We start from the raw sequence: 27,648 nt of genomic DNA on the forward strand, positions 1-27,648 counted from the left end.
AATTCTGTGAGTTCTTTATATATTTTGAATATCAAAACCTTATCAAATATATCGTTTGCAAATATTTCTCCCTTTCAGTATGTTTCCTTTTCATTTTCTTGATGACTTCCTTTGTTATGAGGGCAGGAATGATTTAAACTGTGACCATATTGATTTCTGGTCAAGATGGTAGAGTAGGTAAATGCTGTGCTTACCTTCTCTCATGACCACATCAAAATTACAACTAAACTACAGAACAGCCATTATTGAGAATTGCCTGAAGTCTAGCTGAACCAAAATCCTATAACTCAGGATATATAGAAGAAGCCACATCAAAATTGATAGCAGGGGCAGAGACACAGAACAGGCTAGTCCCACCCCCAAGTGTGGTGATTAAAAATCAGAAGGGATATCTCAGCGTCAGAGGATTGGGGGGGTCAAAGCCCCACACGAGGCTCCTCAACCCAGGGTTCTAGTGCCAGGAAGAGTCCCCATAACTTCTGGCTTGAAAAACAGCAGTGACTGTGGCTGAGTGAGATGGAAGGTAACTGCACTCCCAGGTGTTCCTCTTAAAGGGCCATTACATAGACTTACTCACTTGTTCTGAGCTCAGTGCTGGAGCAGCAGCTTGAAAGGTGCCAGGGACATATAGGGAGGAACTGAATTGTCCGGCTTTAAAACGAGGGCTGGAGGGGCAGCTTTCTCCCAGACAGAAGTTCTGGCAGAAGCCATTGTTCCTTTGTTGATCCCTACGCCACCAAGGTGAAGATGCAGGCTGCGGCCATATCTGAGTCTCCATCAAGCTAACTAACATCATCCATCCCGACCTGGTGATTCACTGAGACCCCACTCCACCCAGCTTGTGGGCACACCCAAGCCACTTCCAGTGGCTTTCCATACAAACAGCCTATTTTGGATCATGCTGCAGACATTCCTAAAATCTTTCAAAGGTTCACAAACCCTAAAACAGCATCTGGCCTTGGCATGCCACATATCTCTTGTTAAGCAACCCCAAGATCAACATTAACCATAGCTGGCCTCAGTTCGCAGTTTAGCCTCTCCAAGCCCAGCACAAGTGGCAATCATCTTCAGGTCATTTTGTAGCTCATGCAAAGTGGCCCTGGGCAAGGCAAAGGCAGTGGATGACCTTGGCTTGCACCAGAGACCCTCCCAAGAGGCCCCAGAATGAGCTTCAGACAACAACAGAACCACCATGTAACCACCTCCACAAAGGACACACCCAATGAGTGGACTTGGCAGACACCAGAGCCCTGCTAAAGCGAATGCTGCTCAATGGGGTCAGCCCCTGCACAACAGCTTCTCCCCTGTAGTCATGGCCAGTCCTCAGAGCCAATCAGGACTCAGAGCCCTGTAGTCCTCAGAGCCAATCAGCCCGAAGGTCAATCGCTCCCATTGACTTGCCAACAGCAATTAAGATGCAACTACAGCAGGAGGGCACACACAGCCCAGATAAGGGACACACCTGGAGCACCCGGTTCAGGTGACCAGGGAGACTGGATTCCACAGGACACCTAGAACATAAGGCCACTGTACTAAGACCAGGAGACATAGCAGCTCTACCTAATACATAGAAACAAACACAGGGAAGCAGCTAAAATGGGACAAACATATTCCAAGTGAAAGATGAGAACAAAGCTCCAGAAAAAGAACTAAACAAAATGGAGACAAGCACTCTACCAGATGCAGAGTTCCAAACACTGGTTATAAGGATGCTCAGTGATCTCAGTGAGAACTTCAACAAAGAGACAGGAAACAAAAATGGAGACAGAAAACATAAGTAAGAACCAGTCAGACATGAAGAATACAATAACTCAAATGAAGAGTACGTGAGAGGGAATCAACAGTGGATTACATGAAGCAGAGGATGGAATCAGCAATTTGAAAGATAAGGTAGCAGAACACTAAATCACAACAGGAAAAACAAAAAAGAATTGAAAAGCCATTATCGTTTATGATACATTAATGCAGGCTGTGCAGAGACTGAGACTTTCTCACTGTGAGCTTAACATATCCCCTGGAGAGGCAAACAGGACTGCCGGGGACTGCGACCTTCTGTTCCACGTGATGCCAAGAAGCGTCTGTTGAGAGATGGGAGCAATACTGGGGAGCCCTGATCCTTTAAGCGCTAATTTCCTCACAGCACCTGACCTTGACTGAGCAGAAGAAAGCAGGTGCAAGTGTGCCTATTAGACTGGCTCTCCTCATACCTGGCCTTCTGAGCCCTCCAGGCTGATGGTTTTCCCTCCTCCTTGGATGAAACCATGGTCCCCCAGGTCACTCTGATGCAGCAGAAAATCCAATCTAATAACCAACTCCAGAGTAATCATCAAAACAGTCCAATCCCTGCCAAAGTGGGGGAATGTTGTTTGCTTAGAGGACATCAGGGTCGTGGCCCTGGGGTGTGAGCAGCTTCCTCTCTCTGTAGCATGTATACCACTCCATCCCTCACCAACTCCTATTTCTGTTGCCTTCCGCTCTGGGGGGAGTGGGAAGGGCCTGAGTAAAGTGACCATGAGGTGGACATCCCAAGCTGACTCCTGCAACTTGGCTTTAGAACTCACCTCAAGTCACATAACAAGTAACAGACCAGAAGAACACGAGACAGTGTTCTACCTGAACATACCCAAAAGCCCTAAATGCATACTGGGGAACTCCATGGTGCACCTGATAGGGTTCTTCCAAGAACAGGATCCTGGGTGCTGGGGTAGAAAGGTTGTCTGGAGCAAAAAGTCCTACATTTGCACAATGAAAAGAATGCCCTGAAAGTTAGGCAGTTGGAATTCTGGATTTGGGGCTTTGGGATTCCTGCTTGTAACAAGCCCTACAGAGAGTTCTTGTCAGCAAGTTTGATAAACTGCCTTAGCTATTATCTGCACTTCTATATGCTGGGTCCTAGGTGTCTTTCCTATATTACTATTGTCAATGAAAAACATCCAGCCTCAGAGAAAGCTGATACGAGTTTATTTAAGCCAAACTGACGACAATTGCTGAGAAGCAAAATTTCAACAGATTGAGAAAATGCTCCGCGAAATGGTGGTTTGCAGCTTATTTTATACATAGAATCAACGGAGGAGGGTTACATGAAATCCATTGTTGATAGATTAAGGGGGTGGGAGAAAGCAAAGTGGGGAAATCTCTGGGATTGGATAAAAGTAAATTGGAGAGACAGGTACTTTTTTTCACATAGGTGGTACAGGATAGTTAATAGTTCCCGTAGAGATGTTAATCAAGGGACTAGAGTAATAATGAGGGATTCTGTACTTTCCTGCTCTGGTCCACAAAAAGGGATTACTGACATTCCAAGGATATCATCTAGGTGCAAAAAGACAATAGACAGGCCCACTTAAAGGCACAGATTAACTTTATGAAAGAAGCTAAAGATATGACTTCCCGCCATGGCCCACTTAGTTATGAAATTTTTTATGCTTACGCCATCTCATGTGGTTATTTTCAGTCTCCTGAGCTTGCCCAGTTTAATATGTGGCCCCTTTTCAATCCACACTATGTTATATATAGTGCTGTAAGTTATATTGTGTCCTTCTCAGACCACTGAATCAGAAGGCACATAGTATTGGTTTGTCCCCTTATTGGTGCTTCTAGGTTGGACTACTTCGTGAGGCTGGATTCTCTCTCCATTGTAAAATGCCTTTTTTCCTTTATAACTAATAAGGTAATCTGTGGGGTGGTACTCTGAGACTATGCCTATCCTATTCCCCTAAAGCTTTTTGTCCAATAGTTCTAGCATCCACTCCTACATTTACTTGGCATTTTCTGTAAAGAAGAGCTTCCGTTTTTCCTTTTCACCTTGCTTTTATTTCCTTTTAGTATCACTCTGGTCTCATTGAATTTTTTTTTAACATCAATGTGTTAAAAAACATTAACGTTTACCTTCCCCAGTGAAGGGAGAGCCCCAATTCCACAATGTCTTTCTAGCAGGTGGTCTTCATTCTACTGAGCTTTATAATTACCAACCTCTCAAAAATAATGCTTTTGTTATTTGCCTCCTGGTTCCTGAAAGGCCAGGTCTGTGTTCATTTGCAAACATTTAATTGACTAGCACAGATCAGCCAGGGGCGTTACCTAGATTCCAGACAGTTTTTACCCTTGGTGCGTGCAGTTTTACAAAGGGCTGGTGATGCTTCTGAGTCAATCACTTAACCAATATTTATTTACCCTTTTGATCAATAAGACACTCATCAGACCCTCAAGGAACTTATACCTAGCCCACCAAAAATGTCTGTTTCTTACACCCAATTTCTTGTAACTCCCACAGCATTTCATTCCACACATAAGACATCTTTCATCTCTGTTTTTGAGGCAGGGGATTAGCTACAGATAGTCTTAAATACCTGCTTAAAAGAACTTTAAAGGTAATTTATTATCTTCAACAACCCACAATAGCTCACTACAACAGTAACTGAAACTGGACCAATATCTATCACTTCTTAGTAAATAATTTTTTAAAATGGTCTCCCAAAAAGAGAAGAAAGAGATTATAGAGAACCAGTCATTCTGTAACAATGAGGTCATGACTGACCTCATGACCTTCTTCCCAATAGGGCAGGCGAACAGGTGGACCTTGCCTGATCACAGCTGAGCCAGGCTGTCAGAAGAAAAATTCTTTTTCTTGGAGGGCCAAACCTGAGCCCACTTTCTTTCCATGTTGCCTGTTCTGAAGCCCTAAAATTTTGTTGTTAAAATGGAAGATAAGATCCAGATTCCTCACCAGAACTGACATGTCTCCTTGACCTGTCTTCCCCACCTCTGGTCTGAATTCACCTTGGTTGTGTAGGGGAAAAAAACATGTTTTTTTCTACCCATCTCAAATTCTCCATCTTGGGCCCTGTAAATTCCATTGGCCAAAGACAGATTAACGAGAGAAAAACAAACAAGTTTATTAGCATGTTCATTATGCGTACTGTGAACAGAAAAGGGGCCACATGTTAAACCTGACAAGGTCAGGAGACTGAAAATAACTACACAGGATGGTGTGAACATAAAAATTCCTAACTAAAGTGGCCATGCAGCAGGAAGTCACATCTTTAGTCTGAAGCTTCTTTGATAAGGTCAATCTTTACCTTAAGTGAGCCTATCTGTTGTCTTTTTGCACCTAAAATGACATCCTTGGAATGCCAGTAATCCCTTTTTCTGGACCAGAGCAGGAAATTACAGAATCCCTCATTATTATTCTTGTCTCCTGGTTACCATCTCTATGTGCTGTAAAATGCTATTAACTATCCTGCACCCACCTATGTAAGAGAAGTACCTGTCTCTCCAATATATTTTTATCCAATTCCAGAAATTTCCCCACTTTGCTTTCTTCCACCCACTTAATCTTCCACCAGTGAATTTCATGTGATCGTCCTCTTTTGCTTCTATATATAAAATAAGCTGCAAACCGCCGTTTTGCAGAGCATTTTCGCAATCCGTTGAGACTTTGCTTCCTAGCAATTGTCAGCTTGGCTCAGATAAACTTACAAGCTTTTTCTTAGGCTGGATGTTTTCTCCTCGACAATGCACAGAGGAATACCCAGAGATGAGTAACTAAAAGGGGTGATTAGAACTTAGGTTTATATATCATCTTAGGCTAAAACAAAGGAAAAGCAGTTTGGGTCTTTTGGGCACGGAAGACAAGTTATGGGAAGGTGACCAGGAAAAGTATGGTAAACAAAGGTTAAGTTTGAAAAAAATTTTTTTAAATTTATTTTTCAATTACAGTTGACATACAATATTATATTAGTTTTAAGTGTACAACATAGTGGTTAGACATTGATAAGTCTAGTAGCCATCTGACACCCTATATAGTTATTACAATATTATTTACTATTAGTCAAGTTTTACCGGCTGACTTAAGTTGGGAGAGGGAAACATCTCTACAAATGTAAATTTCCTTTACAAAAGGAAAACTTCTATCCTGATTTTGGAGCTTTTCCTGCTTCTGCTGTTTCTCAATGGCCTTTAGCTTAAAATAATTTATATGCCAAAGTGGCATTTTTTGGGGTGGCATATTCTGGTGGCCCTCAGGTGCTCTCTGTTTCACCTACACCGGGCTATCTGTTCTGTGAACTATCCAAATGGGTGCCCAGCTGAGGGTCTTTGCATTTGCCATTCCCCGTTTCATTCACTCATTAATATTTTGGGTTCTCAATTCAAATATCACCTCCCTTCACTAAACATTCAACCTGCTTTTTTTCATAGCACTTATAATCATCTCAGAATTATTTATCTGAAAATGGCTGAGATGCTCATGAGTTTCCCTTTTCCATTCCAGTGACATTAGTGGTTGCAGGAAGTGAGGGAACACAATGGTAAAAAGGCTGCTACCTGCTTCAACCGTACCCATTATGAAGATTCAAGACTCTACTAAATGACACGATAGAGGAAGGACCATGGGGCCCTCAGGAGAAAGAAATTACATCCGGGTGGGAGGATCGTGGAAAATTTCATAAAACAAGTATAGCCATTGTCGGCAATAAAACATCCAGCCTAAGTGAAAACTTGTAAGAATTTATTTGAGCCAAACTGACAACAATTGCCAGGAAGCAAAGTCTCAACAGATTGAGAAAATGTTCCAGAAAATGGCTGTTGTGGAACTTATTTTAAACAGTAGACTCAAAGGGGTGGGGGGGATTACATGAAATCTATTGGTTGTAGATTAAGAGGGTGGGAGAAAGCACAGTGGGGGAAATCTCAGGGATTGGATAAAAAGTAAAATGAAGAGACACACTTGTTTTTACATTGGTGGGTACAGGATAGTTAATAGTGTTTTATAGCACATAGAGATAGTATTTGGGGACTAAGATAACAATGAGGGATTTTGTAGTTTCCTGTTCTAGTGTGGTGGGTTGTGCCCCCTGGGGATCTGGAAAGGTATTACTCTTACATTCCAAGGGTATGTTATGTGGACTGAAAAGGGGCCACACATCAAAACTGACAAGCTCAGGAGACTTGCCTGACATACATAATATGGCATGAGCATAAAAAATTTCTTAACTAAGTGGGCCATGGCGGGAAGTCACATCTTTAGCTTCCTCCATAAAGTTAATCTGTGCCTTTAAGTGGGCCTGTTTATTGTCTTTTTGGACCTAAGGTACTTCTTTGGAATGTCAGTAATCCTTTTTCCAGACCAGAGCTGGAAACTGCAAAATTCCGCATTATTATGCTTGTCTCCTGATAACCATCTCTATGTGCTGTAAAAAGTGAACTATTAACTATCCTGCACCCACATATGTAAAAGAAGTACCTGTCTCTCCAATTTACTTTTATCCAATCCCAGAGATTTTCCCAGTCTGCTTTCTCCCACCTCCTTAATATATCACCAATGGATTTCATGCAACCTTCCTCCTTTGATATTATGTATAAAATAAGCTGTAAACCACAATTTCGCGGACCATTTTCTCAATCCATTGAGACTTTGCTCCCTGGCAATTGTTAGTTTGGCTCGAATAAACTCTTATAAATTTTCCTTAGGCTGGATGTTTTTTCATTAACAGTTATGTTAGATGCAAAAAGACAACAGATAGGCTCACTTAAGGTAAACATGAACTTTTGTCCAGGAAGCTATAGGCGAAGGATGAGACTTCCCCCTGTGGCCCACCTTAGTTAGGAACTTTTATGTTCACGCCATCCTATGTGGTTATTTTCAATCTCCTGAGCTTGTGAGGTTTAACATATGGCCCCTTTTCCATCCACAGCATGAAGGATGGACTGGGGGCTTAAATGTTTTTTAACTAGAAGTAACAAAGGAAACTGAAAGTCAATTCCAGTAAGAGAGAATGAGACAGGTTAGTATGTTACTGGTAGATGGGGGGGGCGGGGGGGGGAGGTGTGGCGTCCGGTGGAATAAACAAAAAAGCAGCCATATCCTGACTGAAACTCCAGGCCCTGGAATGTCTCCTTCACTCCAGGACGGAGACATGGGAATATGCCTTGAGGTTAATAAATGATCTCAAATCCCTTCTGGTCGGACAAAGGAGCAGATCTGATAGATAGGAATGGGTTGGTTCCTTAATCCCTTCAGGAGGAGCAAACAGGACAAACCTGATGGATGAATTCCATTAGAAGGCCCAGGCCCCTTCCCCAAGCAGGCAAGGGAAGGTATAAAAGTAAGAGCTTTTGCCTCAGTCACTGGGCACCCCCATTCAGGACCCCCTTCCCGCTTGGGAGCTCCGACCCTTTGCTTTCAATAAACTATCTTCCTTTAAAACTCTGCCTCTCCTGGGTCCGTGTTTCCATTCTTCGGTCTCACGAGACACAATCCCAGCACTCACGTACTCAGAAGTCCCCTACGTCATTTGGGGACTCACAGAGAAATATTCCTACATCAAGAACACATAGTCCTTAAGTCAGCAATCATTAACATAGTCTATGGCCTGTAATTTTTCTTATATTTATTCTAATTATAGAAGAAATATTATAGAAAAAACAGGAACTACAAAACATATAAGGAAAATAATAATTCCCCCGGGTTCTGCCATTCAGTAATAACCAGTGAGACAGGATAGTTAGTATGTTGGCTAGGTAGACGACGGGGGTGGGGGGGGTGAGGGGGTGAGAGGTGGGAGTGTCCCTGGTGAAATAAACAAAAGCAGCCATATCCTGAAACTCCAGGTATTGGAATTTCTCCTTCACTCCAGGACAGAGACATGGGAATACCTGATAGATGAATTCCATTAGAAGGCCCAGCCCCCTTCCCTAAGCAGGCAAGGGAAGGTATAAAAGTAAGAGCTTTTGCCTCAGTCACGGGGCACCCCCATTCAGAACCCCCTCCTGCTCAGGAGCTGCAACTTCTTCTCCTGCCTCTAATAAACTATCTTCCTTTACAACTTTTTGCCTCTCCCTGGTCCATGTATCCATTCTTTGGCTTCACGAGACATAATCCAGGCCCACACACAGAAACTGCCAGCAGGTCCAACATCATTTACATCATTTGGGGACTCAGAGGAAAATATTCCTACATCACCAGTGCTTATGTTTTGGTATAAACCTGTTTCCAACACAGTTGCCACATATGGGTTATTTAATTTAAATTTAACTGAAGTGAAATTAAAAACATTACTCTCACTTCTGTATCACATCCTTCTTATTTCTGTCTTTTCATTTATCATCGCTGTATCCTTTACACCTTCCTAGTTATGAAAATTGTCATTCCCTTTAGCAACACAATATTTTATGGTATTAACTTTGAGTAAAGAGAAGTTGTGGAGGCTTTTTCCAGTGGAGCAGGATGTGGCCTGGGGGTGAATCTTGGTGGTTTCCCTTACTAGCTGTGTGAGCTTAGGGAAGTCTTTTAACTTTTCTGCAGTTCTGCTTTTGCATCTCAAGTTGGGGTCAGAGAAGGCTTTTTGTGGGGATTAAGAGTTAATACATGTACAGAGCACAGTAACGATCAATAAACATTAACTCTCCCATTCCTTGCCCGGTGTGCTCCATTGCCGGGCAGTTGAAACTTTACCAGGTTTTAAGTATAATCTATAACAGCAAAAAACATCTTTGTACAACTTGTGTGTTTTTTAAAATATTTCCTTAAAATCTATGCCCAGAGTAGTACAACAAGTCATAGGGCACAATCATTTTTGTAAGTCTTCTCATGAATTGCCAGATAACTCTCAGAGAGATTGCATCAGTCTGCACATCCTCTACTCAAGCTGGGGAGCATTTCTGAGACCTTCACAGTCCTGCCATCAGTGAATTAAATTCATCTTGCTGGCTTAAATCCTGAGGGAATAATTAATGCAGGAAAGAATTTAAGAGCTGGAGCAGGTGGGTACGTGAAAATGTGGGGCATAGAGCGCCTTCCAGATTTACTGTCCCTTGAGAAGTCTGCAGCTGTAAGAAGGCCCAAATAAGAAGATAACTTTAGAAGCATCACACCAGGAAACCTCCTTGCACCTGGACTTTTATGACATCTCCTGTGGTCAATTTTGACCCCTTGTAAGTTGAGAACCTTTGCAGCTGACACGACTAAGGCCACCAGGTGAACCCGAGCAGTCCCACTAAATCTGGCTTACTAACCCACTGCAATGAGGGAGCAGGCATGTGGAGGAACAGAGGAAAAGGGGGTTTAGACGAAACTTACATGAAGCAATGTTCCCAAAGTCTCAGAGCAAGGCAGTGCTGTTTCCAAAATAGGTCCAGGCCCTGTTTCCTTGGGAACGACTATGTTAAGCAGACATGGGACATTCTGTCCAGATACCCCTTATCTGAAGCTCACACTGGGTGGAATGGAGGAAGCTGCATCTCTGCCAGTGACACAGATCCTCTGACACAAAGAAGTGTGTCCCTCTTCCCAACTAAATTTAAAGGGCAAAGTGTCTGAGGCCCTGTGATTTAAGGAACAAGGTTTCTCAGTGGTTAAGGAAGTGGTGGTCCCTCAGAGAACTGGAGTTATTGTGACACTTCAGGGCCACAGCATGCCTAAGGACAGTTGACTTCTGTTAACTAGTGATGGGGAAACTGACCTTAAATTGGTTCCCTGCCATGTGGAACTGAGCTAAAATGGTGGCCCCAGCGGAGAGAGAAGTCCCCAGCCTAAGCCCCAGCCCACTTCCGCATAACCCCCTTCAAGCCACACCTTGAGCCAATCACCAGACGACATCTACCCCTTCCCTGACTCAAGGACGTCCCCAACCCATAAAAACCTGCTCCAAACCTTGCTAGGGGCTCAGTCTTTTGGGAGGGATCCCGCTGCGCCCGCCAGAGTAATAAAGCTGTGTTCTCCCTGATCTCCGTGTGCCGCTTGAGTTTCTTGGTCCTTGCGGTTTTTTCTGCAACATTAGCAGTGTGGGTCAGCCCAGCCTGAGGATCACAGGCAAGTTGGCACTTTTTCAGTATAAACTAAGTTTTACTTTCTTAGCTGGTGTGGACAGAAAAGGGGCCACATATTAAACCTGACAAGCTCAGGAGACTGAAAATAACCACATACGATGGCGTAAGCATAAAAAATTTCATAACTAAATGGGCCATGGCGGGAAGTCACATCTTTAGCTTCCTTCATAAAGTTAATCTGTGCCCTTACGTGGGCCTGTCTCTTGTCTTTTTGCACCTAAAATGACATCCTTGGAATGTCAGTAATCCCTTTTTGTGGACCAGAGCAGGAAAGTCCAGAATCCCTCATTATTATTCTTGTCCCTTGATTCACACCTCTACGGGAACTATTAACTATCCTGTACCACCTGTGTGAAAGAAGTACCTGTCTCTCCAATTTACTTTTATCCAATCACAGAGATTTCCCCGCTTTGCTACCTTCCACCCCCTTAATCTAGCACCAGTGGATTTCATGTAACCCTCCTCCTTTGATTCTCTGTATAAAATAAGCTGCAAACCGTCATTTCACAGAGCATTTTCTCAATCCATTGAAATTTTGCTTCCTGGCAATTGTCATCAGTTTGGCTCAAATAAACTCTTACAAGCTTCTTTTAAGCTGGATGTTTTTCATTGACATGACTTGGCATAGTCAGCAGGATTCCAAAAAGCCGACCCAGAAACACCCTGCGGACCCGAATTCAGTGCTAGGCACCCATTGTGTCCCGCCAACTCCCTGCTTCACATTGGGTGAACTTGGGTGAGTTTTTCTTGGAATTCCAGACCTCCGTTTTTAAGATAGGAGGCCCTGACTTTGTTTGTTTGTTTATTTGTTTTTAAATCCTCTAGGTGGCGTTAAATGTTAAGGGTTGAGATAACCCAGGTTAAGGACAAGAGTTAAGATAACTCAGGGACAGGAGAAAAAAATGGGTGGCTGGTTTTAATTTTGGCTTTTCAATTGGAATTGTTTACTGCGAGTCTGAACAAAAATTTTTTTGGATAAATGACCGTTAACTTGTTCACCTCTGAAGATAAGGGGCATTTACTCCCTCTGGCTCGAATTTCAGGTATTCTTTGGTGACTAAGAATCTTTGTGGAGGTGTTTGAGGGTACTCCTCAAAATGTGCAGTGGCCCCATAGGGAATTCCAACACAACTATAATCAAATATTTGACTTGTCTGGGGACACACATGTAAAGGCTGGTTTACCTAGCGCTCCGAGTCCTCACAGTTGTACTAGGCAGCTAGGGAGAGAAACCAAGGCACTTAAGAGGTTTGAAGCGACTCAGGAGGTCAACCCATAAGCAGCACACTTCAACCCACTACACAATATCACTAGAAATTTGTTCAGACCCTGAAAATCTCAGGAAACTAAAAATTAACATGGGAATCGTGCCTCAAAAGGCGACAATCTCCCAGGATCTAGCCCATTAATTCTGTAGCTGTACAGTTCCTAGGAGTCTTGCAAGTACTTACAGATATGGAAAGGTTTATCTAGAAGTGATGTCAACTTAAGATTGATGTAGGTGATCTTGGATCTGCCAGCAGTTTCTGAGTGTGGGCCGGGATCTTTTCTCCTAAAGCCAAAGAATGGACACATGGACCAGGGAGAGGCAAAAGTTTTAAAAAGAGGATAGTTCAACAACAAAGAAAGAATCCTCAAGGCAGCCAGGGAAAATAAGAGGATAGTTTATTAGAGGCAGGAGAAGAGGTTGCAGCTCCCGAGCGGGAGGGGGTCCCGAATGGGGGTGCCCCATGACTGAGGCAAAAGCTCTTACTTTTATACCTTCCCTTGCCTGCTTGGGGAAGGGGAGCTGTTTGAAGACGGGAACTATCTGAAGAAGGGAACTGGTGCCTTCTAATGAAATCCGTCTACCAGGTTTGTTCTGCTTGCCCATCCTGAAGGAATTAGCAGAGTAACCCACTCTTATCTATCAGATCTGCTCCGTTTGTCAGGCCAAAAGGAATTTTATGATTAACCTCAAGGCCTTGTTACATTATGTCCTGGAGCGAAGGAGTAATTTTCATAACCTGGAGTTTTAGGATATGACTGTCTTTGTTTATTCCACCAGGGACCTCCCTGTCTACCTAGGGACACGCTAGCAAACCTGTATCAAGATAGCCAAAATGGAGCTCTTTTAACATCTAAATTTTTGTGTTCACAATTAGAAAAGCTGACTTAAAAATCAAACTAAACGGTGTGGGAGGTTTACCTCAATTGGCAAATAGAAGCCTCTGAAATGATATAGAGAGACGTTCTTCTCTCCAGGAAGTTAGTAAGAAAATTTTAGACTGTCTCTGCACTAAAGAATGTTTCTGAAGCTGTTCAATGGCAACATCCCACCTTTCCCTCTCTGGCTGTCCCAATGTGTGCCTTAGTTGTCTGGACTTGCTCTCCTTTTCCTCCATCTCTCTTCCGCAGGTCTGCTGCAGTTCCCTTTGAAGAGGAGCTGGTCTTGGGTGGAGGGGAATCCACGATTGTACGCAGGCAGAACTAAGAAATCTACTAAACATTCCCCCAACCCTCTCTAGAACCCCGATGAGTTCGCAAAGGAATTTGAATTAACTGTTAGAACTATAATCCTGTCTTTTTAAAATTTATTCCAATTAATGTATCTACTGGTTTCTGAGAGCAAAGCAACAAAATTATTAAAGATCTGCTAGGGAAACTCCTGTAGAAGAATCTGCTTTTATTGTAAAAAAGACAAGTCACTCTAAGGATTGTAGAAAACTAAGATAGGATTTAGAAAAACAAAGGAAATAGGAAAAAAGCATAGGGCTACTCTAAGGACTATCTATGAGAGCATTTCCCCTTACTAACACTGGGGCTTCTTTATCTGTTAACACCACCCGGTTAAGTTGCCCTCTCCCTTGGAGTAAAGCTTCTGTACAAATGGTAGGGATATCTAATCAACCAATGTCTGTTTTTTAAATCAGAACTTGTTCCCTTCCAAATAGAAAATGTTAAGGGGCAACATCTATTTTTACTACTCAGATCTGCCCTACTCACCTGATAATGTGAGACTTTCTAACCAATGATGCTCACATATCCTGCCAGAAGAGTGAAATGTATTTAGAACTAAATGAATCAGATTGGGAAAAAAATGATTTTAAAAAACTAAAAGGAACTGGGAAAGTTATAGAAGGTTTGTAAAGGAAAACCTTGAAAGAATTTTATGTATGGTTAAGCTAAATGTGATTAAGTAAATTTAAATATCACAAGTAAGCTGGTGCAAAATTAAGTTTTCTCTCTCTGCTAAGTAAGACAAAGTTTGTTACAAGACTGTTGGTCTGCTACTGATATTGTGAAAAAGTTTTCTGCTTGAAAAGCAAAAATTATGTGTCATCAAAATATTTTTCTATGTTTTATATTGTCTTATTTAGGTCTTTAGTTACTCAAGAGAACTAAATCTAGGAACTGAATTTTGCTAATAGTTATGTAAATGTCTGTATTTTAGGACTACTGGAGTTCATGAGCCCTCCTGGGTCATGAGTATATCCCAGTGTAAGGAAATTTAGCACAATGGGTATTGTAATGGTTATGGCCCACTGTTACACCAGCTGGAATTAACTTATTGTTCCAGCTGGTGTAACAGAGGTTACCTTTAAAAGGAGGGCTTATAATTCTATGTCTGAGCACCTGTAATTCTATCCTTCCAGTAAAGAGACCGAGTGGGAAAGGATGGAGATTTGCACAGGATCTCAGAGCTATAAATAGATATCCTGTGCTTCCAAAGCCACATACCCTATTATCAGCTATTCTTGTGTGTATTGCCAGTATTTTTCAGGGATAGATTTATGTAGTGCCCTTTTCAGCATTCCTATAAAATAAAAGACAGGAAATACCTCTTTGGTTTTCCACCTGTGAAGATCAGAGTTTACTTGGACAGTAATGCCCCAGGAGTATACAGAATCCCAACTATTTCTCTTAGATACTAAAAGCTGATTTGAATAATGTTGAATTTTCCAGATATTCTACGTCATCCAATATGCGGATGATTTATTCTTATGCTATATGCAATAACTTTCATGGTAAACATAAATTTAAGTTTCTTATTTACTTGAATAAGATCAGCCTAATAAGCTGAATTAATTGATCTAACAGGAGCTTGTAAATGAGCCAAAGATCAAATAGCTAAAATATTTACACTGATAGTTGCTACACCTTTGGTGTAGCTCGTAACTTGTGGAAACAGTGAAGTTTCTTAACTTACTTAGGGCAGCCCATAAGAATAGAAAATATGTTACAGGATTTAAATTAGGTATCATACAACAACCAAAACAATAGGCAAGTATCAAAATCCAGGACATTCTAAGTCTGCCATCATAGAAGGACAAGAAAATAATTTAGTTGATAGTGCAACCAGATAGGCAGCAATAAAAAGCCAAATTATCCAGACTTGAGCGCTAGGTAAACCAGCCTTTATGTGTGCATCTCCGGACAAGTCAAATAACTTGTTCACCTCTGAAGATAAGGGGCATTTACTCCCTCTAGTGAAGTAGGAATATTTTTCTGTGAGTCCCCAAATGATGTAGGTGATGTTGGATCTGCTAGCAGTTTCTGGGTGTGGGCTGGGATCCTGTCTTGTGAAGCCGACAAATGGACACATGGACCAGGGAGAGGCAAAAAGTTGTAAAGGAAGATAGTTTATTTGAGTCAGGAGAAGAAGTTGCTACTCCCGAGTGGGAGGGGGTCCCGAATGGGGGTGCCCAGTGACTGAGGCAAAAGTTCTTACTTTTATACCTTCCCTTGCCTGTTTGGGGAAGGGGGCTGGGCCTTCTAATTGAATTCATCTATCAGGTTTGTCCTGTTTGTCCATCCTGAAGGGATTAAGGAACCAACCTACTCCTATTAATGTAGATGATGTTGGATCTGCCTGCAGTTTCTGGGTGTGGGCCGGGATTATGTCTTGTGAAGTCAAACAATGGACACATGGACCAGGAGAGGTAAAAAGTTTTAAGAAGAGGATAGTTTATTAGAGGCAGGAGAAGAGGTTGCATCTCCCGAGCAGGAGGGGGTCCCGAATGGGGGTGCCCAGTGGCTAAGGCAAAAGGCTTTTACTTTATACTTTCCCCTGCCTGCTTAGGGAAGGGGGCTGGGCCTTCTAATTGAATTCATCTATTAGGTTTGTCCTGTTTGCTCATCATGAAGGGGTTAACAAAATAACCCATTCCTATCTATCAGATCTGCTCCTCTGTCCGGCCAGAAAGGATTTATCTATTAAAGAGATTATCTATTAACCTTAAGGTGTATTCCCATGTCTCTGTCCTTGTGTGAAGGAAACATTCCAGGGCCTGGAGTTTCAGGATATGGCTGCTTTTTTGTTTATTCCACCAGGGACCCCCTGTCTACCTAGCAACCATACTAACTAACCTGTCTCAGTATCTATCAGATCTGCTCCTCTGTCCAGCCAGAAGGGATTTGAGATTATCTATTAACCTCAAGGCTCAGTCTCATGTCTGTCCTGGAGTGAAGGAGACATTCCAGGACCTGGAGTTTCAGTCAGGATATGGCTGCTTTTTTGTTTATTCCACCAGGAAACACCCTCCCCCCACTGCTGTCTACCTAACCAACATACTAACTATCCTGCCTCAATAATGCCACATTGGACCTTTGAGTCTCCAAGCCTTCCTTTTGCTCAGTGGCCAACTCCAAACCCTTTGGAGTGTACCTTCTCTTCTAATAATAGGCCTTGAGCCACCCTCTACTTCTCGGGGGCTTCAACCTCTTTGAAGTGTATTCTTTCTTCTAATAAACTACTCTTTCACCCCTTTACTTTCGTGTCTCATTCAGTTCTTTGCTTGAGATGCCAAGAACCGGGACACCGCGCCGAGGAGGTCCCACTCTCTGGTAACAAACTTACATAGCCCAACTGTTAATAATTGCTAAAGGTATACGAGATAACTTCATTATCAATGTTACATTTACGGTTTTGAAATTTAAGGAATATTATTATAAAAGGAAGAAAAGGGATGTGTGTGTATTTCTGAGAGAGGTTAAAAAGAAAGTAGTTTGTCCTAGTAAGTTGATTATTTCTAAATGAGGAAAAGGAGACAAACTGAGAAGGACGAGTAAAGTTTTATGTAGGGAGGTTAGTGGAAAAGAAACATTGAGAAAGGAATTTTATATATACAAATATTAAAACCCAATAATGCTTACCCCTAACTCAACATAGACTACTAACTATATTAATTCAGATAGAGCTGAAGTGGATGTACATTATAAAAATATGGCCCTCTAGAAAGGCTGCTGAGACACACAAAATTTATTTATGAAACTCTTAGTGTCCTCCTGGCCTCTAGAAAATTTTAAGTAGTAATTGTAATTTACACCATCGTGTTCTTACAGCCTTGGCCCCTATTAAACCTTAAAGTTACAGTTCCCATTTACACAGCTAACAGAAATTAGATTAATAAATGACACTTGAGTGCTTCCAATGTAAACTAAGTAGGCCATATTAAATTAAAATGTAAATGTTATGTCCCCAATCTACATGGAAGTCTGATTTCACTCAATCCTGACGTATCATACCCCCAACAAACAACAATATATGGTGTATGGGAAGGGGACTTTTTTAATTGGGGAGGGTTAGAAAATTCTTGTCATACTAATTTCTATTATAATGGTACTAGGTTTATAGTAAATGCTATGGGAATACAACATAATACTAAAAACATAAGCAAATTAACTGCCTGAGCTTAATAAAACCCAAGATAATATTGATACTGAAAATCCAACATATTGTGAAATTGAACTTAATACTCCCCATGAAATCATTTCTATGGAAAATAATTGGCCAAAAGAAAAATTAGAAGTTCTAGATCATGAAATAATAGAGAGCCTTCATTCATCTAGCCAAACTTATAACTTATCAATAGCAGTAGACGAGGGAGGAAAACATATTAACTTACTAAGAAATTATGATAATGCATGTAAAGGGTTCTTTGGTTGGCTAGGATGTTTGCTCCCCTTGGACTCATACTTGTCTAATATTGGACGTTTTCTGCTCCTAATCGGTGTTACAGGTTTGATGCTATTGCTCTTGGCCCTAGTTTGTACATGTTATACTAGAGGCAAAAAAAAAAAAAAAAAAAAAAAAAGAGGAAATAAGACAGACAGAGGAAAAAAATACAAAACTTGGATTATGATCGCTCAAAGATTAGAAATGATCCAGAATATATTTAATGAAGACATATAGGATCTGAATGCCTCCCATTTGTTCAACTTTTCTTTTAAATATAAATAAATAATTTGACCTTGAGTGCCATCTAAAGTTATGGTTTTGCCCCACCACCAATAGTCCAACATTCAGCAAGATAAACACTGACACTAAGAATTCCTAGGAATGAGCCTTCTGATCCAACCAAAAGGTTGGTCATCGATGCATCCTTCAGATTGATCTATGACCAAAAGGGGGAAGTGTGGACAGAAAAGGGGCCACATATTAAACCTGACAAGCTCAGGAGACTGAAAATAACCACATAAGATGGTGTGAGCATAAAAAATTTCTTAACTAAGTGGGCCATGGCGGGAAGTCACATCTTTAGCTTCCATCATAAAGTTAATCTGTGCCCTTAAGTGGGCCTGTCTATTGTCTTTTTGCACCTAAATGACATCCTTGGAATGTCAGTAATCCCTTTTTGTGAACCAGAACAGGAAAGTCCAGAATCCCTCATTATTATTCTTGTCCCTTGATTAACATCTCTACGGGAACTATTAACTATCCTGTACCACCTATGTGAAAGAAGTACCTGTGTCTCCAATTTACTTTTATCCAATCCCAGAGATTTCTCTGCTTTGCTTCCTTCCACCCCTGTAATCTACCATCAGAGGATTTCATGTAACCCTCCTCCTTTGATTTATGTACAAAATAAGCTGCAAGCTGCCATTTTGCGAAGCATTTTCTCAATCTGTTGAGATTTTGCTTCCCGGCAATTGTCAAGTTTGGCTCAAACTCTTATAAGCTTTCTCTTAGGCTAGATGTTTTTCGTGGACACTGGTATTTTCAGAGCCACCCCTACCTCAAGAGGAGACTGGCCCCACTAGGCATGGGTGGCTGCCTTTGAAGTGTGTCCTCGGTTTCCCTTAACGTCTGCACCCCAGTACCCAGGACACTGCAGTCTGGGGGCAGCTGGTCACCTAGGGCGAGAGGGTCGCTGGCTCCAGAAATCCCAAAAGCCAGGTGAGAGTGGGGGCAGCGTCCTTCCCGTTTGCCTTAGGGGGACAGGGACTAACATGACCGCAGCTTTGATTCCCAAGTGGTCCAGCTCCTCCAGTTGCCTCCCACTTCTGCGGGACTTGGCCAACTTGGGGTCAGATCTGCTCTAGGGTGGCCATGGGCGGATCACTTCAGCTTCCTCATCTACAAAATAGGTATCCAACGCCAGCTTCCAGTGATTAAAGCCACGCCTAGCCGCCCCATCTCTCCGCCCCCCCGCCCCTCCCCCCCTGCCCAGCCCCACTCTTGGTCCTGCCTCGGGCGCAGGCGCGGTCCGCGCCAGCCGGCGTAATCGCAGTCCCTGGCACCAGAGCTACCTCAGCATCTTCGGTGTTCCCCGTCTCTTTTCTACTTTTCCTCCTCCTCCTCCTCCGCCTCCTCCGCCTCCTCCGCCAGCGCGATGGTGAAGCCGGTGACAGCTAGAAACCGAAGCAGATAAGTGTGCGTGGGATTGCGGGGCTGGGCGACGTGTCCGAGGTGAGGAAGAGCTTCAACCGGCACCTGCACTTCACACTGGTCAAGGACCGCAACGTAGCCACGCACCGTGTCTACCTCCTCGCGCGGTCGCACACGGTGCGCGACCACCTGGTGGGCCGCTGGATCCGCACGCAGCAGCGCTACTACGAGCGCGACCCTAAGGTGAGGCGGCCGCCGGAGGCCGAGTCCCATGCCTGGGGTCTCTCCTCTCATCGTGCTGCGCCCGCTGCCCCACCCCGAAAAAGGGAAGTCCTTTGTGCCCGGTCTCTTGAGCCACAGGCCCCCGAGAAGTGACAGAAAGCGTTGCACCGCTCCCAAGAAAGAGGCACGTAGCGCCAATGCCTACGGAATGTTTCTAAGTTGAGCACGGTCACCCAGTCGGCTCCCGGGGTGTTGCATACTAAATATGCAACACACACTGCCCTCTCGCGGAGGAAAATAGCTTCGGGTGGGGCTCCTGACCCCCACCTCACCCCCACCGCATTTCCATGGCGGGCAGCTAGCTTTACACAGGCCTGGCCCGCCGGTACTTCCCGCCGCGCCCGCCACCCAGGGCGCAGAGCAGATTCTGGCTGTCCTCTACATCCGTGGTAGACGAGGACCCGGGGGATCTGGTCTTTGGCCTCCTCAGCTCAGTGCGGAGCCTGCAGGACACTTGCCCTAGGATTCTGGCCTTGCAGACCTCCGCTGCCCCCCCGGAATTCCTGAGCCCTGGATCCTGGCGGAATTTTATGTCCTGTCACCAGCTGTGTGCTTCCCTGATGACTGAAGAGTCGGGGCTTCCTCTTACCCCGGGCCCCACCTTTGTTTTTCTGCAGCAGCGTGTGGGTGAAACGCAGACTGGAACCAAGCCTGGGTAATTTATGAGTTGGCAGGGGGTGAACTGTAATTTGCAGGAAATTGTGGGGCTTTTTTTTTCTGGCTAGACAGCAATTAGAGGAAAATCGTTGTAGATGCTTCCTAAAGCAGGAGGGGTTAGAAGCTCAGGAAAAAGACCGGAAAGAAGGCTGTAAGGTCCACTCCTTCCTTGAACAACTTTACTTACCTTAAGGTTCTCACGGAGACTAAGTAATTGTTACTTTTGACGTTTTGCAAAAATTTATGTTTAAGGTAGGAAAATACAAAATACACAAAAGAAAAGTAGCTGATGGTCTCTATTACTCTTATCTATATTAAAATATAGGCGTATGTCCTTTCAGATCTTTTTCTACTCCTAAATATATATATATATATGTATATATGTATACACATTTCTAAAAAGTATATTGCATATACAGTTTTGTGGCTTTTCTGTTTTATTCAGTATTTGTAACTTTTTCAACTGCTCCATGTTAGTAAACATACTTCTCCAATATCATTGGTAGTTTTCAGTTTGATAAGTATATCATAGGCTGGACCAGCCCCCTGCAGCCAGTAGAATTTTGTTCTTTCTGCTATACTAAGGTAGAGTGAAAACTGGCAAGGAAAGGACACACTTGCGGGCCTGAAAGTCAGTTTGCAAAGATTTGACTTGCAGTGTACACCTGCGCACTGGGCAGTTGCTTTGTTGACAGTATTTTAGAGTATTTTCACAGGGCATTAAAAAATGTTTAATAATTGCTAAGCATGAGATTGATTGATTTTTCAAACTTATTCTGGGGCACTCTTTTTTCCTAAAAGAAATGGTAAAAGGACAGATTTGTTGAAATACCAACTAGGCTTCTTCATATTTAGTATGCAACACAGCGTACAAAGAAGTGGCACCAAATGGCTAAAACAGGTTAATACAACAAAAGGCTTGGGATGACTGCCAGGGAAACTGGCCAGGAGGCAGTGGCTCCCCCAGAATTCCCTGCTGATGGCAGAGCTCTGCTTTGCAACATCATTTTTATCGTCCATGTAGCAGATGTATGGCTTTGACTGCACATTCAAGAGCATTTCCCTGGAGCTGGAGCAGGACACACCCCAATACCTTAGGACTTCCTTTAGAGTTTATGTATGTTTAGGTCCTCAAAAGGCCAGTGATGGGCTCAGGGATTATCAAAATGACATTTCCTGAACAGAATTAATCCCCCTAACATAACAGGTTTGCTGATCCTCAGTAAGTGGTCTGAGTTTTGATTGTCTGCTGTGATGGCAATAGGTGGAAACCTTTCTCTTTTAAAGAAACCACACAGCCTGTAAATGAAAGGATGTTTGCCTGTTCTGGACAGGAAGGCAATTTTAAAAAAGAGAATTGGAATTTAAGGGCTTCAGTCTGGTTAATTCATGTTGAAAATAAGCTCATCTCCTTTTTCTGCAAAAGTTACATGTTTGCTTGTAATGGACCAGAAACAAGCCTCACGAGGGTCAGAGCCCAGGGCTCCCAATAAAAATCCTGCAGAGCCATACCCCAGCCTTGGGAATAGCCTCAGGGACTGGTACCATCACACTTCAGACTGGGGTTGCCTGCTTATCTATTCTTAATAAATTAGAGTGCTTTTATTATTTTTGTCTTTTAAACAATTATGCAAGTCCTTATGCTTACTGGAAGAAAAATTAGAAAATACAGATAAACCAAAAGAAAAAAATTAACTGTAATCTCACCATCTAGTAATAACATTATAAATGCTACAAACATTTTTTGTTCATCATTTTTCCTATACTAGTAGGAACATTTGTTTTTATTACACTAAGTAGTATTGTGCTGTACCTATTGTTTCATAACTCTTTTAGTACTTTGTATTGGTAACAGCAGAAACAATTGAAACTCAGGGCTGGGAGGCAGTTTCTTCAAGCAGCCTGCCTGGCAAATCATCAAGTCTAAAAATCTGGCTAAAATTGAGAGGTGTGTGCTTGGCATGAGGCAGCACTTAGTTCTAAAGACTGTTCAGGGATTCTTTGAAGTGATGGCAAGGTTGGAACTCCACTCTAAACTCAGGAATGGCATAGAACTGGGTGGTGAGAGATGGCTCCCTTGAATCAAGTTCTTTTAGTTTTGGCTTTGCAGTTCAGCCTATGCAAACTTGAACTTCATTTGACTTCTTAAACTTTCTTGGCTTCAGTTTTTTTATCTTTAAAATGAGGGTGATTGAGTTAGGTAATCTATTTCTGAGATCCCTTGCCATTCTAATACATGGTTTTGTGTTTGCTTATAAAATGTTTCCATATTATATTGACATTCCATCTCCATCTAAAAAGAATTTCAGAATGCATGAGCAAGGTATGACACAAAAGCTTCAAAATAATAGATGATCTCAAAGAGAAAATTGGGGCAAGACAGTAAGGGTAGGAAAATAGTTTTAATTCAGGATGCAAAGTCAGGAGAATGGAAAATAATAAGATCTAGCAACCAAAACAAATGGCAGATCATATCCACTTACGGGAGTCATGGAATCTCTGCGATAACGTCTATGGTGGGTAGGTGTGAAATTTCTTCTGTGGGTTTTAAAAGCAGATGTTGTACAGTGTGGACAGCTGACCTAACTGCATCCATGCAATGAGTGGATGGAATACTAGTTTACTATGTAGCTGGCTTATTGCATCTCTTCAGTGACCATGTGGAGTAGCCAGTTTACTGTATAACTGGACTTCTGCCTCCCTGCAGTTAGTGGATGGAATTGCCAGTTTATTATATAACTGGCCTACATCACCCCTGCAGTGGGTGGATGGAATAGTCAGTTTACTAAGTAACCACCTGCTTTATCCCTGCAGTGATTGAAATAACGTTTCCTATGGCCCTTTTTTATAAATTCATGGCATAATCTCAATGGTAGATTAAGGAAAAGGAGCTCTGCCAGGGGGTCTAAACTGCTATCTTAAATATTTCTAGTTTGTATTCATTGTAATGAATACAAATACTTTTTTGGTTTGGCTGGACCTGGGAGTTAAAGGAAGATAATCTACAGCAGTGTTTTGTAGCCTTCACTGCCCACAACCCCACTTCTAAGATTTTGTTTTAATTAGTGCTCTGACGAGCCACTGGAATCTTGTTAACACACCCAGTTATGATGTGTTTCTACTTGTGTGTGTGAAGTTGACCTTGTATCCCATGGGCTGGATTCCCTGACAACAGATAGCACAAAGTTATTTTCTCTGGTTAGAAGCTGATGATGGGCAGATGTTTTGCATTGCTGATTATCCTGAGAGCTTGCCAAGTGGAAGGTAGGTGAAGCCATCATTTTATGAGATTAAGAAATCTCTGAGCGTGTGCCATGATTTTTTGTAGAAGACAGTTTGGCCTCTTCTCTTTCAGGCTGTGATGGTTAATATTCTTTTTCAACTTGGCTGGACCACAGTGCCCAAATATTTAGTCCAAATTTTTTCTGGGTGTTCCTGTGATGGTGTTTTTGGGATGAGATTAACATTTAAATCAGTGTACTTCAAGTAAAGCAGTTACCCTCTCTAATGTAGCTGGGCCTCCAATCAGTTGAAGGCCTCAATAGAACAAAGACTAAACCACCACAACTCCCCAGTAAGAAGAAATTTTGCCAGTAGACTCTGGTCTCTAAATGCAGCTCTCCCCTATGTCTCCAGCCTACTAGCCAACCCCATTGGATTTTGGTCTCCGACTTCCACAATGACATGAGCTAGTTCCTTAAAATAAATCTCTGTGTACATGTCTGTCTTGTTCTGTTTTTCTGGAGAACTCTGACTGACACACAAGTGCTGTGGATGGCTGCAAGGACATTTTGTATCTTTATGAAATGTTGTAACTGACCTCACTTCAGGATCCCAGTCCTTTTAAAATGATTTTTTAAAACTTTATTTTGCATGATTTCAACTTCATGACTTTTGCATGACTTGCAACTTCAAAAGTTGCAAGAATAATACATAGAATTCCCATATACTCTTCATCCAGATTCCCCAAACATTAAACATTTTAACACATTTGTTATTTTTGTCTATATATGTGTATAAATAAATACATTTTTTTTCTCTGAAACATTTGAAAGTAAGTTGCAGACTTGATGCTCCTAAAACTTGTGTGTGCTTCCTCAAATCAGGGAAACTCTTTTACACAACCACACTGCATGATTAAACTTCTCAATGACATGTGTTATTGTCCACAGATGTCAGCTTTGCCAGTTGTGCCACTAATAAATACTAATAAGAAAACTGAAAGAACTTTATAAGTCTTTTTAGATTATACCTAATTTTCATTAAACAGAGCAAGATTTTAAGCCATTTAGAAACCCACCCAGTCGAAGACAGGAAACAAACAGCAGACGATAGGAGGTTTTTTCCCCTACCTCTTACAGAATGAGGGTCTTAGGATACAGTGAAGGGGAGAACACAGGAATTTAGAAAGGTAATTGGGCCACAGAAGAGTTTGGTTCATGGTGTCTTCAATAGGGTCTTCTTGGATAGGAATTATATGTAATTTCAGTTTTAGCTGAGTGTTTTTCTCAGCCTTGAAACATTCCTTAAAATGAAAGGTGAAAGTAGCTCTGTTTAAAAAACTGGCTAGAGATTCCGTCATCAAAATGGCAGCGTGAGGTGAGCCTCTGTAAAGTTTCCCTGGAATTTACAACTAATCGAACAACAATAACTCCACAAAGGACTCCCTGCACAGCAGACAGGAAAGACAAAGAGGCCCACTACTGAATTCACCTAAAGTTGGGCAATTCCTGCGAGCGAGGGAGGAGGGAAGGGAGAAGTGCAGTGACGGAGCCCCTTGGGCGCAGGATGCAGACCTAACTCAGTGCTCCGAGCTTACTGCATCCTGGAACTACAGCAGCTGTGGGAGAGGGAAGAACTCGGACTGCTAGGGCTCCGCTTATGGCCCACAGGGCTGAGGTGGCAGCGTATAACACAGCTGAACCTAATGCTCACAGCAGAGACCTCGGAGAGGGGACTGAGGGAAGACGGCTGAAAACGGTTTAAGCCCTCACTGCCGAGCAGAGAACAGAAGCCTTAGGCACTGACTGAGACTAGCCCCTCCTTACTCTACCAGAGCTCGCCGTGCCCCCACCTACCCGGTGCTAGAAGCGGAACAGTAGCAGTGTCAGATCAAAAGAACACAATATTTGCTGTTCTGAGAACTGTGGACCACAGACACAGATTCGCAGCCCACCTAGTTCCGGCAAAGGGGAGGGAGCTGTGGAAGCAGGACTGGCTGTAGTGGTGGTCCCCGCCGTAGCGCTGGGCCACCTCTCACAACTCACCCCGCCCCTGGCCCCACCTATCTGGGCGGATCCCTGCAGGAGTAAACAGAACTGCTGAAACAAACAGGCTCTGAATCTGGTGCACGAAGAGCTTCGGAACTTGAAAAGCTCTCCGCATACCCACACAGACACTGCATCCTGTGACCCAGGCGAACTATTAACAAGTGGAAGACCCTCTCCCAGGGAATCCCCCCATTGTGTGAGAAGCTGGAATAGTGCAGAGAAAACATAGCACTACTGTGTGAGAGAGAAAAAAAGGCTGCAGTGGGAGAGAAAATAAAACATTCTACCAACAAGTACTAGAAAACAAAAGAAAGACCTCTTCCTATGAACCTTTTGCAGAAGCCATGAATAACCAAGGCACCAAGACAGCTCAGAAAGAAAGTGAAAAGTCTCCAGAAAAGGAACTTAAAGATATGGAAATGTGTGACTTAAATGACAGAGAATTCAACAGTTCTGAAAAACCTCAACGAGATGCAAGAAAACACAGAAAGGCAGTTTAATGAACTGAGAAACAAAATCAAAGAACAATATGAGCATTTTACAAAAGAGATTGAAATTTTAAAAAAGAACCAAATAGAATTTCTGGAGATTAAGAACTCAATAGAAGAAATGAAGAATGAAATAACCAGCTTAGGTAGTAGAGTTGACCAGATGGAAGAAAGAATCAGTGACATCGAAGATAGAAACCTGGAAATGACACAGATGTTAGAAGAAAGAGACTTGAGACTTAAAAGAAGTGAAAGAACTCTACAAGAACTTTCTTACTCCATCAGAAAGAGCAATATAAGAACAATGGGCATACCAGAAGGAGAAGAAAGAGAGAAGGGAACAAAGAATATATTCAAACAAATCGTTGATGAGAACTTCCCAAACTTCTGGACAGAACTGGATCCTCAAATCCAAGAAGCAAATAGAACACCAAATTACCTCAATCCCAATAGGCCTTCTCCAAGGCACATTGTATTGAAACTGTCTAAAATCAACGACAAAGAAAGAATCCTCAAGGCAGCCAGGGAAAAGAAGAAGGTAACCTACAAAGGAAAGCCCATTAGATTATCATCAGATTTCTCAGCAGAAACTCTACAAGCCAGGAGGGAGTGGAACCAAATATTCAAACTATTGAAAGAGAGAAATTATAAGCCAAGAATAATATATCCAGCAAAGATATCCTTTAGACATGAAGGAGAAATAAAGACCTTCCCAGACATACAGAAGCTGAGGGAATTTTCTGATACACGAACTGCACTACAAGAAATACTAAAGGAGGCTATTTGACCACCATCAACAGGGACAATTTGTGGCAACAGAAACATAAAAAGGGGGAGAGTAAAGGCCTGAACCGGAATATGGGAATGGAGAAAGTAAGTGTGCTGAAGAAAAAGGAATACTCTAAATATCAAACTTTCTTTAACATAAACCTAAGGGTAACCACTCAAAAAAAATCCAATACTGAAATAGATACTGTAATGAAAGAAGAAACAGAGGGAAACATCATAGAACACCACAACACAGAAATAATAGACAACAACAAAAAGGCAAAGAAACAATGGAGACACAGCCTTAACAGAAAACTAAAGATAGAATGACAGGAAATCCTCACGTATCAATAATCACCCTAAATGTAAATGGACTGAACTCACCAATAAAAAGGCACAGAGTAGCAGATTGAATCAAAAAACTAAACCCAACCATATGCTGTCTCCAAGAGACACATCTCAGCTACAAGGACAAGCATAGATTCAAAGTGAAAGGGTGGCAATTGACACTCCAAGCAAATGTTACCCAATGAAAATCAGGTGTAGCTATAATGATATCAGATGAAACAGACTTCAGGGTGAAAAAGATAACAAGAGATAAAGATGGACATTTCATAATGGTAAAGGGGACTATACAATAAGAAGACATAGCAGTCATCAATATTTATGCCCCCAATCAGGGAGCACCGAAATATACCGAGCAACTACTAACAGGGAGAAATTAATAAAAACACATTTATACTAGGTGACCTAAATACATCATTGA

General features: G+C 42.3%; 1 protein-coding gene across 1 annotated transcript in view; it reads left to right on the top strand.

The window, feature by feature from the left end:
* Positions 1 to 10,925: 10,925 nt before the first annotated feature.
* Positions 10,926 to 27,648, top strand: part of VSX1 (visual system homeobox 1) — a 46,204-nt gene continuing 29,481 nt past the window's right edge. Inside the window, 3 exon segments of the mRNA XM_033094579.1 lie at positions 10,926 to 10,930; positions 13,225 to 13,282; positions 19,457 to 19,660. Of these exon segments, the coding sequence (XP_032950470.1) occupies positions 10,926 to 10,930; positions 13,225 to 13,282; positions 19,457 to 19,660 (267 nt within the window).

This window comes from Rhinolophus ferrumequinum, chromosome 23 (assembly GCF_004115265.2).
Source record: "Rhinolophus ferrumequinum isolate MPI-CBG mRhiFer1 chromosome 23, mRhiFer1_v1.p, whole genome shotgun sequence".
Classification (NCBI taxonomy): domain Eukaryota; kingdom Metazoa; phylum Chordata; class Mammalia; order Chiroptera; family Rhinolophidae; genus Rhinolophus; species Rhinolophus ferrumequinum.